This window comes from Astyanax mexicanus, chromosome 8, assembly GCF_023375975.1.
Source record: "Astyanax mexicanus isolate ESR-SI-001 chromosome 8, AstMex3_surface, whole genome shotgun sequence".
Taxonomy (NCBI): Eukaryota; Metazoa; Chordata; class Actinopteri; order Characiformes; family Acestrorhamphidae; genus Astyanax; species Astyanax mexicanus.
The window spans coordinates 28,873,742-28,889,071 of NC_064415.1; the positions used below are offsets into that span (position 1 = coordinate 28,873,742).

The window sequence follows — 15,330 nt, forward strand, 5'->3', positions numbered from 1 at the left end:
CTCAATCCGACTCCCGCTTCGCGGACAGAATCGGCACAACACCTCCCGCTGTAGAACTGCGGGAGTGAAAACAGCGCTTATAAATAAGTTAGTTAAGTTTCACTTTCAGTTTTCGTTATTTGGTTCGTTTTCATTAACAATAATAATTGGTTACTTAGCATTAACATTGTGATTATCACACCAGAGCTTTATTTAAAAATAAAATATATAATTAAAAAACAGATGCCTACATCTCAGACTATTTTCTGGAGCCCAACCCGACCCGGCCCGAGGAATGTGGTGGGAAATCTCGGCCCGAACGGACCCGATTTCGGGTCGGTCCTCGGGTCAGGTCTGGTTCGGGCAGAGAATCTAAGCTCTAGTCTGATGCACTTTCTGCCATTCTCAACGCTGTGTGCTGAGTAGCTGAAGCGGAGCAGAGTTGCGCATGCGCGGGTGACTTTCTCCGCTGGCTTGAGTTTTACCGGTAATAAGCAAACACACACGGTATGATAACCGTGCATTTTAATACCACGGTATACCGTGAAACCGGTTACCGCTGCAACCCTACTCTATATATATTCTATTCTATTCTATTCTATTCCATATTTAAAGAATAAAACAACAATTTTGATCTATCTATCCAGGCCTGTCAGAATATTATGACCAACTTTGTACACTCATTTCTTTTACCTATTATTTGTGTGGTGCATTTGTGTGTTGTGCTAAGAAAAGTAAATCAGACGCAGCAGTGCTGCTGGAGTTTTTAAACACCTCAGTGTCACTCATGTACTGAGAACAGTCCACTAGCCGGAAATATCCAGCCAACAGCGTCCTGTGGGAAGTGCCCTGTGCTCACTGATAAGGGCCAGAGTCTGTCTCAGACATTACCTCTATAAAGTTGGGCAGCTCTAGGTAGGAGTGTCTGACTGAGTGACAGCGTTTAAAAACTTCAGCAGCACTGCTGTGTCTGTACACTAGTACCAGGACAGCGCACAATAACTCACCACCACCATGCCAGTGTCACTACAGGTCTAAGAATGACTCATCACTAACATAATAGCTGCTCTGTGGTCCTGTGAGGTTCTGACCATTAAAGAACACAGTGAAAAGAGATGAGAGTATTCTAATGTACATATATTACCAAATTCTTACAAGGGACTTCTAAGGAAAAAAAGATGATTTTTTTAATAAGTTTAAAAATTGATCACTATATTTAGATCATTTAAAGAAAGCTGATGTATGAACTGGAAGCAGGTAATACTGAGGGACTGAATGTGTTAATCTATCCAATCAAATGTTCACCAAAGGTCACTCTGTGGTTTCACATTGTGCAAACATTACAAAAAGCATACACTGATTTATTTTGCAAGAAAGCTGCTTGACGGGCAAATAAATGTATTTTGACAAAAAAAAAAAAAAAAAAAATTGTCCACTGAACCCAGTATTGAAATCTGTTCACACGCAATATCAGGGGGAGTGCACACTCATCACATTTCACTAGGACTTCATAGGATAACAGCTTGTGACTCAGTGGCATGTTTAACTGTAATGGAGTGGAAAAGATCTCAAAGTGCCCTGTATTCAAACAGACCGTAGAACAACAAGTTAGGGGTTAATACTTTTTTTTAAATAAAAAAAATATATTATTAATGATAGTTTAATGTGTTAACTGTTTTATGCCATTTAGTTTACGGTCACTGCAATTTCTTGACATTTGAGTTAGATTATTAACGTATAAAAATCTTTGGCCATATTTGGATTCTAGTGTCTGTAAATACTGAGATCAAAAAGGGGGCAGATTTTGTTATTCTCACAGCCTTAGCCAATCAGGTAAAAGCAAACTATTACATTATTCGGATACTTTGTGCTCAGTGACTTGAAGCAAGCTGTAAAATATGCAAACTCACAATGATTTCATTTATGCTTGATTGCTGTGAGGATTTGATGGCATTCAGCCATGAAAGCTGAGGTCAGGTACAGATATTGGATGATTAGTTATACATCACAAACGGCACTCAAACTTAGTCCAGAGGTTATGGCAAGAGCTTCAGCACTCAGTTCAGCGATACTGTAAAGTGTCTGATCGCACTCATTATAAAACATGTGTCTGGATATTATTTATGTATAGTGTTTGTGTGAGCGCATAAATGAAATGGAAGAATGCAGTTTTAACTACACTGTAAATGTGTGCATCAAATGAGTCAGAAATGACCACTAGGTTTCTCTGGTTTTACCAGGTATAGTAAGTTAAGCTAATAAATGACGTTTATATAGGAATGCAGGCATTTTAAAAGTATATCAAAATTACTTAAATATTTGTTAGTTTAATATGAGCTTAATACATTCATGTTAGGTTTGTTATTAAGGAATAACAATGCATCTGATAACTAATAATATATGGTATATATTAATATTAATAGCACATAATCGGCAGGATAATACACAAAATATGATTTTAAGAAATTAAGCTATGTGTGCCAAAATAGGTTACTGCAAGCTCTCCAGTCATATTGCCATTACACTTGCATTATTATCTTATAATACTGTTCCAATTTTTCTCTTACTGTTTTAGGTTGCATTGTGGGATATGAGCATTCATTGTACCCACAAAAAAAAAAACAGTTCTGAACCAGTAAGTAGTGTGGAAATTTGATTACACTCAACTCACTTTCATATATACTACATACTTCATATTCAAAAATTAGTATTAGTAATTAGTACACATGGGATGTACTATGTATCTCTTTGAAGCCTCTCTTTCCCTGAACTTCGTTCCTGTTTTTATGTGCACAGGAACACTTTCATGTGAGAACCCACCATGTTTTTTATGACCACTCCAAATAATACCTCTTTTTGACCAACTTGGTCACTAACTTTTAAAAACACATAATACAAACAACTCATCTAAACTGTCCCAAATTACCTCATCTTACAATTTATCAGATAGCCTTTTCAAACACAAGCCAAAGCTTTTAAGGCACAGGTGGTAGATGTTAAGGAATGGTGGTGGGGGTACTTGTTGACATCATTACATTTATTCCCCAAGGCGTATGGAAACAAAAATAAAATTATATTAGAGACATATTAGGAATAAAACAGCATCTTAGAACTCTGGAAAGAACATTTATTTTGTTTTTTAATAGAAAAACAGCTTGACCAATGACACAGCTGCCAGATTTTCAGACTTTTTTTTTTACTTTCTACAAAACAAGTGCATAAGGAGAGGTTTCACATGGAGATGGATTTTGATCGAATAACAAACAGCTCCCATACACTGCAAGCTTTTCCTCCTTCTGTATCTGTAGATCATCAATAGTAGGTATGCAAATTTTGCAGGATTCAAGAAATCTTAACTCCATTCAGTAACGTGGAGCTGTTGGGGACTAGTCATTCGCACACACACATACACAGAGATAAAACTGGGGGCAGAAAACGAAAACCTGCCCTGCAAACTGATCCTTGGCACTGGAAAGGGGTTTCATCTTCATCTGCAGTCATTCTTTAATCTCTTTCACACTAAAGGCCTTTTCTGAGCAGCTTTAACCCATGAGGTAGCCCCTGTGAAACACACATAAATATAAGTTAAACAGGTGTTTATTTATTTAAAATAAAATAAAAAAATCCATGCAAGCAAGGAGTTCTGTTTATTGCTATAGATATTCTGATTTAATGAGTGTGCCTAACCATTTATTAAGCATGTATTTAAGAGACATTTTAAGAATAAAACTACACTGAAAACTCATTTTTAACCAGTGAGCCACCGCCCCCTAGTGGGCCATTTGTGATACTGCTTGTTGGGCAACTGGTAGTCTTTTTTTGGGATTGAAAAACTGTTACAACATATTTAACAAAATTTTAAATATGACAATTGTCACTGTGATATCCACATAAATGTGTACAGCACAATTTGTATAGTAATGTAATTGAGATTAGTCAGAGAAAAAATATGGTTAAGGTAAACAAATTATCCATTTTATTATTTGAAATAAATTATGAATGAACAAATAAATTTCATACTAATGTTCCATAGGTTATTCTGATCCCTGTTTTAGATTCATGTAGGTTCAAAAAAGACAAGTCGTTTAAATCTTGTGAGATGCTTTTGGGGTTTGAAGTATGGGTAATGAGCTGCAAATGGTAAGAAAAAAAATACTGCTCTACAGTTTAAAATAAAGATTAAATTAGTGCTCAATTATACACTTCTGTGAAAACAGAAGCAATTAATATCTTTTGCTACATCTGTGGCGTCCAACTCTTGAATTGCATTGGGCTAAACGCTGTTCTGGTTGGTATCTGGTTAGAGGTGTTAAAAGTATGTACTCTGCCTCCCCGCTATGAGGCACATTAGTTTAAAACATTTTACAAAAACCTGATCCAACAAGCTTCCCAACTACATACTTGGGTCACAAAAAGAGACAAACAGCCAATCTGATAAATAGTCAAATGTTCTTTCCATCTGAAATTGTGACAATCTAGAAAACAATTGTTCATATGGTCTTAAGTAACAGAAAACAAAATAACAAACCAACTTTGCAGTTTTAACCAGCTCAAACAAAGATTAAATTCTAGCCAAACCCTGTTTGTGTACACAACTATATGACAGACTGTAGCCAATATGCAAGCAAGAGAATATGATACAACAGCTTTAGCCAACCTGACCACCAACTTCTTAAAACTTAAAAGTTCAGACTTACGGCAGCTTCATCCTCATGAACACTCTGGCCATGAAGAAGCTCAACAGCACGCTCACAAAGCCGATGAAGAGCAGCAAGAAACGGTTGAGTTTTGGAATGTTGGGTGCATTAGAGCGGTCCAAAATAATAAAGCCAAGACCACCCATGGTAAAGAGGAAGCTGGATGCCAAACCTTCCATGATGTACTGCCCATTCACCCTGAGAAAAAGAAAGTGGACAGATATTTCAGGACATTAAAAAAAAAACACAGTTACTTAAAAGCATAAATAGGTTGCTGTGTGAAACATTGGCAGCATGGAACTGGAAGACTGCAAGAATATGAGTGTGTTTTGTAGCATGACTTTTTCAAATACTTCTAATTTTTTGGTTAATTTGGTCATTTAGTAAGTGTCAGATGAGAAAACACATTAGACCATGTGGGACTTTAGCCAACTGAGGCAATTTTGCCTCCAATAGAAGACATACTGAAGAAAGAATTCTGCAAGAAATGGTATTTCTGGTTGTTGGGCTCCCCCTACAGTAGGGAAGTGTAATATGGAGCCAATCCTAAAGGAAGCTGAACTGAAAATACTACTGGATTACAGGAGCGGGAAGAGTGCAGTTAACAGCAGGTCAGGACAAGAGAACACAAATATAAAAGACACTATTCTTAAAATTTAAAATCATTGTAGCATCACAAACCGCGACAAAAAAAATGTGTGTGTGTGTGGGTTCACAAACTAAGTAACCCATGTACAAGTGTGATAATCTTTACAGAAAAGGAAGGCTAATAATTATTATAAGCACTGCATTTATCAAAAGGAGAGGTTATAAGAGAGGATGTTAACAGGGGCCAGAGTTCAGTTAGTGCTACAGGGTTCTTTTTATACTTCTAACAGAAAAAATGAAGTGTGCTATGATAAATTAGAACATTAACAAACTTCCCATCGATAGGAGTGAGCGATTTTCACAAAGCTTCATATGAATCACACTCACAGTAGTGTCAGATTTTAGAGATATTAACTACCGACAAAAACTCAGTACAATTATTTTTTAAAATTACTAAATGTCAGTTAAGCAGAAAAAATTATGCCGCAGGTAGGTGCTGTTTAAACACTCCCAATACACTCAGCACACTTAGTAAAGCACTGAGCTACTGTGCCTCACAGCAACATTAAGCAGGATAATAATAATTTTAAAAAACATGTTCGCTTTGCAAACTTATAGCTTACCTGTATGCCAAAAAGGCCACTGGGCGCTGGTGACCATGTTCATCAGTCATTGAGCCAACACTGGGCGGCTCAACAATAACATCGTAGATTATTCCTAAAAAAAAAAAAAATTAACAATGTTAGTTAGCTAGGTAACATCTGTGAGCAAAATTATTTTAGTTTACCTAGCCAAGCTGGCTAATTCCAAGCAGCATCAGAAGGTAGTTAGTTAGCAAAGCTAAAAAAAATATTATTTAAGACTTTTCTAGGTAATTTACCTAATCCATTAGAGCAGGGGTGTCCAAGGGTTTCCTTTTTTGGAGCGGCCCACAAGGTATTTTAGAAATAAAATGAAAGTTGTTTTTTATAATGTGAGATTCAAAGTTTGAAAGCTAGGTGTCAGAAACGGGCCACAGAGTCTAAAAGCGGCGAGGGTGCGCATTTCTAGCGCAGAAAAACGGGCCAAAGAGTCTAAAAGCAGAGAGTGTGCATTTCTAGCGCAGAAAAAGGGCCAAAGAGTCTAAAGCGGAGAGAATGTGCATTTCTAGCGCAGAAAAATGGGCCACAGAGTCTAAAAGCGGAGAGAGTGCGCATTTCTAGCGCAAAAAAACGGCCAGAGTCTAAAAGCGGAGAGGGTGCGCAGTTTTAGCGCAGAAAAGGGCAAAGGAGTCTGAAAGTTGCCGTAATTAAAGAGTTTATTATTAAGACATCACAAAATTAAACACTGATTTGAAAAATCTTAGATTACACAACACTGTCAAAGATAAAGATAGTAAGTCAAGTAAAATGGTGTGTAAATGAAAGTAATCAGGAAAAAGTATTATTTAAAGTGGTATATTTCATTATTTGTTTTATTACAGAGACTTTGGCCCGTGACTTCAAATATATTTCTCCTTCTGGCCCCCAACAAAAAAAGTTTGGACACCCCTGCATTAGAGTATTTAAAGTCTGCGACTTTTTCAAAAGCCCAGACAGATAGCCTAGCTAAGCCATCCTAGCCAACCTAGCTAGTTAAATTATGTGCTGTTAAAATTATTATTCAAGGTTTCTCTGAGAACGTAACAAACGCAATACCGAGTCTTATAATGCTGCAAAATTACTAGTGCAAAAGCCAAAACAGACAACCTAGCAAAACCCATAGACAGCTCTGAAAGCTCTACAGTCCAAATTTTAATTTAAGACATGGTAACTAGCGAGGTAGGTTAGCAAACCTGCAGTTAGTTTTGCAGATAGCTAACGCTGGTTAGCTAAGCTAAGCTCTAAAAAGTCTAAATTATGTTCTGTAAAAATATTATTTGTATTAGCTAACTAGCTAGCTAACTTAGTTTAGCTTAGTTCTGCAGATAGCTAACGTTAGCTAGCTAAGCTAACCTAGCTAACTAGCTAATGCTGCAACTTACTGTCAGTGCACCAGCAGCCCACATAGATAGCAACCGCTAGCAAGCTGCGATATGTTGTTAGCTAACAACTGTAGCAAAAATAACCAAGCTAAGCTATTTAACTTGTTATGAAGGGCAATAAGCACCTTTTAATACAACGAAAAATACTATCTAGGTTAGCTATGTAAGCTAAGTTAGCACTGGTTGAATATTTGCTGAGGTTGAGCTGAGTGACTGAATGGCCGGTTAGCCTGTTCGAGACAGAGAGGACTCACCTCCAGTGATGAGGAAATACGATACAATCACCACAGCGTACACAGTCATCGCAGACGGCATGTGAAGCCATGTCGGCTTCTTAATTTTGATATTAGGACATTCTAACACCGCGAACGGAAGACCAACCAGCGTCTCCATGATTAATTTAACTCCTGTTCTGAAGCTCCAGCCGCTCTCAGTTCAGGAGACTCCAGAGCGCCGTAAGACGACGTGTACAGGAAATAGCTGCTCAGCCCCGACCAATGACCAGGTCCTCCCTCCACAATACAAACCCAGCACTGCTGCTGATACACTGAATAAATATTTTCAGAATAGGAGGAGTTCCTATATAAATTAACCCATTTCTGTCCAATAAACAAACTGGGTTTATATCTTATGCACATTACCAGTGAAGAGGTTGGACACTCATTCTATGTTTTTATTTTACATTGTAAATTCATACTGAAGCCATCCAGACTATGAAGGGGCAGTGTAGCGTTTAGCAGTTTAATTTTCTGACTGTATCAAGCTTACTTCGAAAATAGAAAATTGGGTATACAACTTGATTTTTTTCCATTTAGAATAGAGAAAATTAAATGAAAAAATAATATAAAAATCCGATTTTTAAATTATTCAATTATTAGGTTTTTTTTATTTCAGGCTTTCGCAAACAAAATTTTAAGAAAAATAAAAAGTTGAATCTCTCGATTTTCAGATTTATTCTTTTTGTGTTTTGTAGCACATACGATGTTATAATCAGAAAATAAAGAAAATATTAATTTTCTCATTTTTTCCTGAAAAATTTCCTGTGAGGGGCAGAGATGAAAAACAAAAACTGGAAAATGGATGAAAACTTATTTGTTGTACACTGCTCTACATCACAAAAAATGGAGAAAAAAATGAGTTTTACATCCAATTTTCTAATTTTGCCTCAAACGGTCAGAAAATAAAATTAATAAACGTTACACTGGCCATAAAGGAACACATGAGGAATCATGTAGTAATCTGCGTGCTGATCACTTGCTGGTAACTGATAAACTCCTGTGCAGAGGTAATTTTTGGTCTTCCTTTCCTGGGACAGAGCCGAGTATAGTCTTCGCGACTGCAGGTGGGGCAGGTGGGACAGATCCTGTGATCCACCTGTGTTCTTCAAAGGCACTGAGGAGCCATGGTTGTTTGAAGAGGCAGACCCCAGGCTGGAGCTCCAGCAATCACAGCAGAGGAGGCTCTTATTTCCCATTTCCCAATTCTTCACCATTAAACTGATGCAGAAAATTAGCAGTGCTGCTTGTTGCTGGGGAAGTGAATCTCTCGATTTTCAGATTTATTCTTTTTGTGTTTTGTAGCACATACGATGTTATAATCAGAAAATAAAGAAAATATTAATTTTCTCATTTTTTCCTGAAAATTTTCCTGTGAGGGGCAGAGATGAAAAACAAAAACTGGAAAATGGATGAAAACTTATTTGTTGTACACTGCTCTACATCACAAAAAATGGAGAAAAAAATGAGTTTTACATCCAATTTTCTAATTTTGCCTCAAACGGTCAGAAAATAAAATTAATAAACGTTACACTGGCCATAAAGGAACACATGAGGAATCATGTAGTAATCTGGTTACTATTTTTAACCAGAAATGTTTTAGTTGAGTTGAATCAAGCATGTTTAGTTATTAGATTACTGAATACAATGTACTTACTTGCAATTATCTTTAGAAAGAACTATCCAGGTAAACAACAGAACACTTGTGTTTGGGAGGTTGTTATGTTCAAGTTTCCCTCCAAAATACCTGGAAGTGACATCACACCACTTCTGATGTGGTACTATTTAAGCCCAGATCAAGGACTGTGACTGGAATTGTGTGGTGCAGAGTGTGTTATTGAACATTGTGTGTGTGAATTTGAATTTGAATAAATTGTTTTAATGGATTTTTTCTTTTTCATTTAACCACTCATTTCCCTGTATATTTTGTTTGCCAGTCAATTGCAGCCCACCATGAAGGTAGAGTATTTAATATTGTACCTGACTCTGCATAGAGTTTCTAACTAAACTTTAACTATTTAAAGAACTGTAGGTTGGAGCACAGTGATGTTTAGCATGTCTTGTTCTGGGACTGAAATATTGTATACTCCAAAGAGTAAGGGATAAACATTAAGGGACATTAAAATGCTGAAAAAGCTAAACAACTGCATTGTTTCTCACTTTCCCATTCCCCTCCCGTCTTATGTCTGCAAGAGAGCAGTTTCATTTTATCTTTGAATAGTTGAATTCTTCACCATTAAACTGATGCAGAAAATTAGCAGTGCTGCTTGTTGCTGGGGAAGTATCAATGCTTTATCACGTTTACCAACGTTTATCAATACATTAAAGCACAAAGAGATAAAAATAGCATTTATGACTAAATGTCAGAAAAAAACAGAAATGTGCGTTTACGCACGGCACGCTTTTCGCACGGGATGTGTTTTTAGGCACGGAATGGGGTTTTACGCACAAAGCGTAAAAAAACACCACAAGCGTAAGAAACGAGCCTGTGTTAAAATCTACTCAACTCTGAAAATCACGCAGTCGTCTGTAGCTGTGCCAGCCTTCACTTATAGTCAAATAGTGTTTATTTCCTTTTATATCCTTCGCATAGTTGTTTTTTTTTTCTGGTTTAATGTACAGTGCTCATTTCTGACTGGTTTCTCAGCCCTGCCCAATTTCTGGTAGGTTCTGACTGGACAGCAATTTCTGAGCATTGTGATTTGCTTTAATGCACGGCAGGCTTTTATGCACGGGATGCGTTTTTACGCACGGCGCGCGTTTTTACGCAACGGATGAGTTTTTACGCAACGGATGCGTTTTTACGCACGGCGCGCTTTTACTCACAGGTGCGTTTTTACGCACAGAATGTGGTTTTACGCATGGCGCGCGTTTTTACGCAACGGATGCGTTTTTACGCACGGCGCGATTTTACGCACAGGTGTGTTCTTACGCACGGAATGTGGTTTTACGCACGGGATGCGCTTTTAAGCACCGGCCATGCGTGCCCAGCAACAAGCAGCACTGCTTGCTTTTACGCACGGGATGTGTTTTTACGCACGGCGCGCGTTTTTACGCAACGGATGAGTTTTTACGCAACGGATGCGTTTTTACGCACGACGCGCTTTTTTTTACGCACAGAATGTGGTTTTACGCAGGGCGCGCGTTTTTACGCAACGGATGCATTTTTACGTACGGCGCGCTTTTATGCACAGGTGCGTTCTTACGCATGGAATGTGGTTTTACGCACGGGATGCGCTTTTACGCACCGGCCATGCGTGCCCAGCAACAAGCAGCACTGCTAATGTGCTAATGTTTCATTTAGATTTCAATGTTAGTCACTTTAACCCTTGTATGGTGTTCATATTGTTGTTACTCAGACAGTGTTCATGGGTCTGGTGGACCTGCTGCATTTTAATGTTTTAAATTCTGCAAAATTATGCGATTCTACATTAAAATACTTAAAAGATGCTTGCTTCACCTAAATTACAAGCAATACAAACAGCTCATATGGTTAATATTTGCCCTTTACCTTTCTTATGTTACATTTGTTTTAAACAGTGCTACTTGTTTTTTGTTAGTTTTTTTAATAAAATGGAAAAGAAAATGAATTAAAATAAAGATATGAGTGGAAAAAAATGTTAATTTTTAAATTTACAAATAAAGCAATGTTTTTCTCAACTAATTTTAATTTATTTGAACTTCATTAGAACATTTACACAAGCTGAAAGTAACCATGTCAGTCTACACAACACACCATACCCACTGAACACATTGCCTTTACATACAAGACTACGCAACACATGAGGGGCAGAATTTTACTCTGAGGGTTTTGCATTTGTCCTTCTTGTACTGGATGTAGGTATATAGTGTTTTCTTTGGTTATTTTGTCCACCCCTCCTTTTTGTGGCATTATAACCCAGGATGATCTCTGGTTTTTGATGCTCCTGGCTGCAGATTCGCACATTTCTGTGCAGTGCATTTATAAGTACCACATAGATTACCAGGGAAGTGTTGGCTATGTACACAAACTTGGAAGAATTGACAGGCCTGTTCTTTATATTGAGCAGTTGGGGAAGAAGCGCTGGTTTGTTTTCTGTATGGTTCATGGTCAACTTTTTTTAGGAGCTCCTGTCTCATCTTGTGCGATGTACAAAAAGTTTCGCATGTGAGTCATGTCCAGGACAACTCTCATTCCTTGATTTTTCTCAGGGACTCCATCTGGCTAAAATGTACACCTGTAAATGGAATAGGTCCATCTTCGTTCCATTTTTCTCTAAAAACAGGCCTTCCCCTCTAAATAAGTGCAATTCAAAATAATGTTTTGGATGGAATCTGGGATAAAAAGCTAAAAAAAAAAAAGACTTGATGTCCTGTACCGGAGAAACTGCCATCCGCCAACCCTAGTCGCATTCTTATCACATTGGGCAGCTATGCATGCTCCAAAAGAGCATTCAATTAATGACAGGTATCCTGAATTCTTCAACAATATTACAACCTTGTACAGGAACGACAGGGGCAGAAACAAAACACACACAAACTACACAGAGGGAAGGTACACACCTTTATTAGCCCCGGGTCCAGTAGACCCGAACATCCTGTATGTAATGTAAATGTGTAGGGGGTGAACAGTGTGTGTTCATCAAAATGTGTTCTGATATATGTTTTTCACAGAAAATGACCCAAAGCCAATAAGTTTGAGTTAGAAATAATATTTAATTGTATAATTTTTCCTTTGATAAAAAATGTGAACGGGTCCCACAGAACCGAACACCACACAAGGGTTAAAACTGTATTTCAAATAATTTTGGTGTTAATATTGGTCTATTTATTACGAAAAGAGTGTCATACGTAATGTCAAAAGGAGAAAAACTGTCAAATGGACAAATTTGGAGATGCCCTTAAGACTGAACGTATTTGTGTCTGGAAAACCAGTGCCAGGTGGTTCTAAAAATCGAATTAGTTTATGTTAATTTTCTACTTTGGAACAAAATTAATAACATATGCTTAACATCACTATCTTGAGTACTGACTCAGTGCTCACTGTTAAAACTGTGGAAGAATCTTTTAAAGTGCTTTAAGGAATCTGCCTTTTTAAAGGTTCCTTAAAGCAACAGAGCCGGTTTAAGGCGAGCCTGCCCACTTGCTATCCCCGCCGTTATATCAGAAAATTATTGCTAACCGCTAGAGGGAGCCCACGAGTCAAAAATGAATGCGGGTGAATGGAGGTAACCGACTAAAAAACACAAATTAAACATAATAAGGAAAAAACACTTGGCCAGGATATTCTTTTAATTTTAGAAAGAACAATAATGTATTTTGCTAAAAATGTCAATAAAATCTACATATATATGTAAATTTCTTCTACAGCAAATGGGTCACCTGATATAAAGTTTGAGTAGAACTTCTGAAGTAGAAAAAACTGATGAAGTGAAGTTTTAAAATAAAGCTGTCAAAGGTGAATAATTATTTAAATTATTTTTTGTTTGTTTTTAACAGATGGATAACATATTCTTCAGTTAGTGAATTCTTTAAGGGTTCTTTAGTAAAAAACAGAGGTCCAGTGCAGAACACTGACATGTCAAAGAATGACCTGAATGCTTAAATCCTTTCTTAACAGTTTCTTTGCCTGATTAGGAGAGGAATTAGTGCTAATTGGCAAGTCGAAAAGCAAACACTACCGTGAAACATGTAAATGCATGCAATCCACAAGATGCATTGCTTTTTCACACTAACATGCAGAATACGCGCCTAAATGAAATGCAAAAACACTGTTACATTAAATTTCACTGCACCTGCTCTCTTTATTGATAAACAATATATAAGAATTTACATTTTCAAAACCAAAGGCTGAATTTGTGTCAGAATTGCACTTTAAATGCAAAACTCATTAAGGCCGAGCTTTACGTTAAAAAAGTAAACAAACACACGCTCACAACCCCACGTGGACCCGGGATCGGATAGATTCCACACCCGGCGCAGTCTGCACCAGCGAACCTCAGACATTCAACCGGAGATCAGTACTCCGGACTGATCACTCCTGGGCTCATAAGCAGTGTGCACTGCACACTGGACCAAACGTATACCGAAGCCCTGGTGAAAGCGCACCCGGGTCCGGAATAAAGGCCAGTGTGAAAACGCCCCAAGCGTATGAACCGAGTCTGTGTTAAAATCTACTCAACTCTGAAAAGTACGCAGTCGTCTGTAACTGTGCCAGACTCCATTTATAGACTTATAGTGTTCATTTCCTCTTATATCCTGTCGCGATAGTTATTTTTTTCTGGTTTAAAGTACAGCTATGAGTGCTCACTTCTGACTGGTTTCTCAGCCCTGCCCAATTTCAGAAGTGGGATCTGACTGTACACCAATCTCTGAGCATTGTGATTTGCTTTTGAACACTCGCAGCGCCACTCAGTGGAGTACAATCCAGTTAAGATGATGTGTAGTTTTTCAATAAAGAGTGTGTGCAGTGTAATGTAATGTAATAGTGGTTTTGCATTTCATTTTGGCACATATTCTGCATGTTAGTGTGAAAAAGCAATACATCTTATTACATGTTTTATTAATGTTAATTGCATCCCTACTATGGGGAATACACCAAATGTTTATAGCTATAGGAATTAGAATTACAAAGAGAACATCACTGATTTTACACAAGCTTACTGAAGAATGGAAACATTTTTATTGATAGTTTTTTCTGATTCGATTTTCAGAACCAACTGGCACTGTTTTGCCATACATAAAACGTCTTTTGGGTATCTCCAAGTGGCATTTTGGGCATCTCCAAATAAATAATTTAGCACTTTTATTTAACTTAATAAAAGTGTTTCAGTTTTTCTTTTTAAAGAAAAAAATCTTGTCTACTTCATACAGTAAAGGAGAAACCTTTAGGGACATTTAAAGACTAAGAAAGCTAAACAGCTGCATAAGGAAGGCTGCTATCTTCTACTGACTTCAGACAGAAAAAGCTGGGGCTCGACGGAGCAGCTTGGGTTGTACTTTATCTTTCCATCATTTCTCACTTTCCCATTCTCCTGCGTTTCTCTAACTTCTATCTGCAGGAGAGCAGCGGTATTTTGTAAATTAATAGTTAAATTCTTCATCGTTTAACTGATGCAGAACATTAACAGTGCTGCTTGTTGCTGGGAAAACATGTATCGATGCGCTTATTCACGTTTAAATGTAAGAAAATACAGACCCTGCGTAAAAGCTCATTCCGTGCCGCGCCAATCTCGCGCGCTTTACGCAGGTAATCAGTTTTAACGCACGGCGCCCGCTTAAACGCACGGCGCGCGGTTTTACGCACGGCGCCCGATATTACGCACGGCAAGCGTTTTTAAACGTGCAATGTGGTTTTACGCACGGCACGCGCTTTTACGCACAGCTCCCGCTTTTAGGCACGGCACGCGGTTTTACGCACAGCGCCCGCTTTCACGCACGGCACGCGGTTTTACGCACGGCGCCCGATTTTACGCACGGCAAGCGTTTTTAAACGTGTAATGGAGTTTGACGCACAGCGACCGTTTTTTTCAATGTTAGTGTGAAAAAGCAATGCATTTATTTTTTTTCCACAGTAGTGTTTTCTTTTCAATTTGGCACTAATTCCTCTCCATAATTCTTCTTCATAAAAGCCTGCAGTTGCAGGTTTATAACTGCTCACCTGAAGTGCCACAGGTGCTGATAATTAGTAATTAGAAACCTGCGTGGGGCGGTCAGAGAGCGGTTGTCAGAGAGCGCTGTTTTCCAGACACACTGCAAACATTATGGAGAAACATGCTTTGTAATAATTTGTTAATAAAATGTCTGTATC

General features: G+C 37.9%; 2 protein-coding genes across 4 annotated transcripts in view; one reads left to right on the forward strand and one right to left on the reverse strand.

Moving 5' to 3' along the window:
• The window catches only part of rpl34 (ribosomal protein L34), a 220,970-nt gene that overhangs the window by 96,887 nt on the left and 108,753 nt on the right, over positions 1-15,330 (forward strand). The gene's annotated exons all lie outside the window — the stretch shown is intronic.
• On the reverse strand, positions 3,093-7,796 carry ostc (oligosaccharyltransferase complex subunit). Its single transcript, XM_007255045.3, has 4 exons — positions 7,521-7,796; positions 5,888-5,981; positions 4,677-4,874; positions 3,093-3,540 (listed from the first exon to the last, which is right to left on the reverse strand). Exons 1-4 carry the CDS (start codon positions 7,657-7,659, stop codon positions 3,522-3,524), a joined length of 450 nt encoding a protein of 149 aa, XP_007255107.1. The 5' UTR covers positions 7,660-7,796; the 3' UTR covers positions 3,093-3,521.

What these genes read in the sequence shown, in the direction of transcription:
- ostc (XM_007255045.3), bottom strand. Translation starts at nt 7,659, where the DNA reads ATGGAGACGCTGGTTGGTCTTCCGTTCGCGGTGTTAGAATGTCCTAAT. An exon ending in GTATTTCCTCATCACTGGAG is followed by an intron (nt 5,982 to 7,520) that starts GTGAGTCCTCTC and finishes TTTTTTTTTTAG; the next exon opens with GAATAATCTACGATGTTATT. An exon ending in GTGGCCTTTTTGGCATACAG is followed by an intron (nt 4,875 to 5,887) that starts GTAAGCTATAAG and finishes TCTTTTTCTCAG; the next exon opens with GGTGAATGGGCAGTACATCA.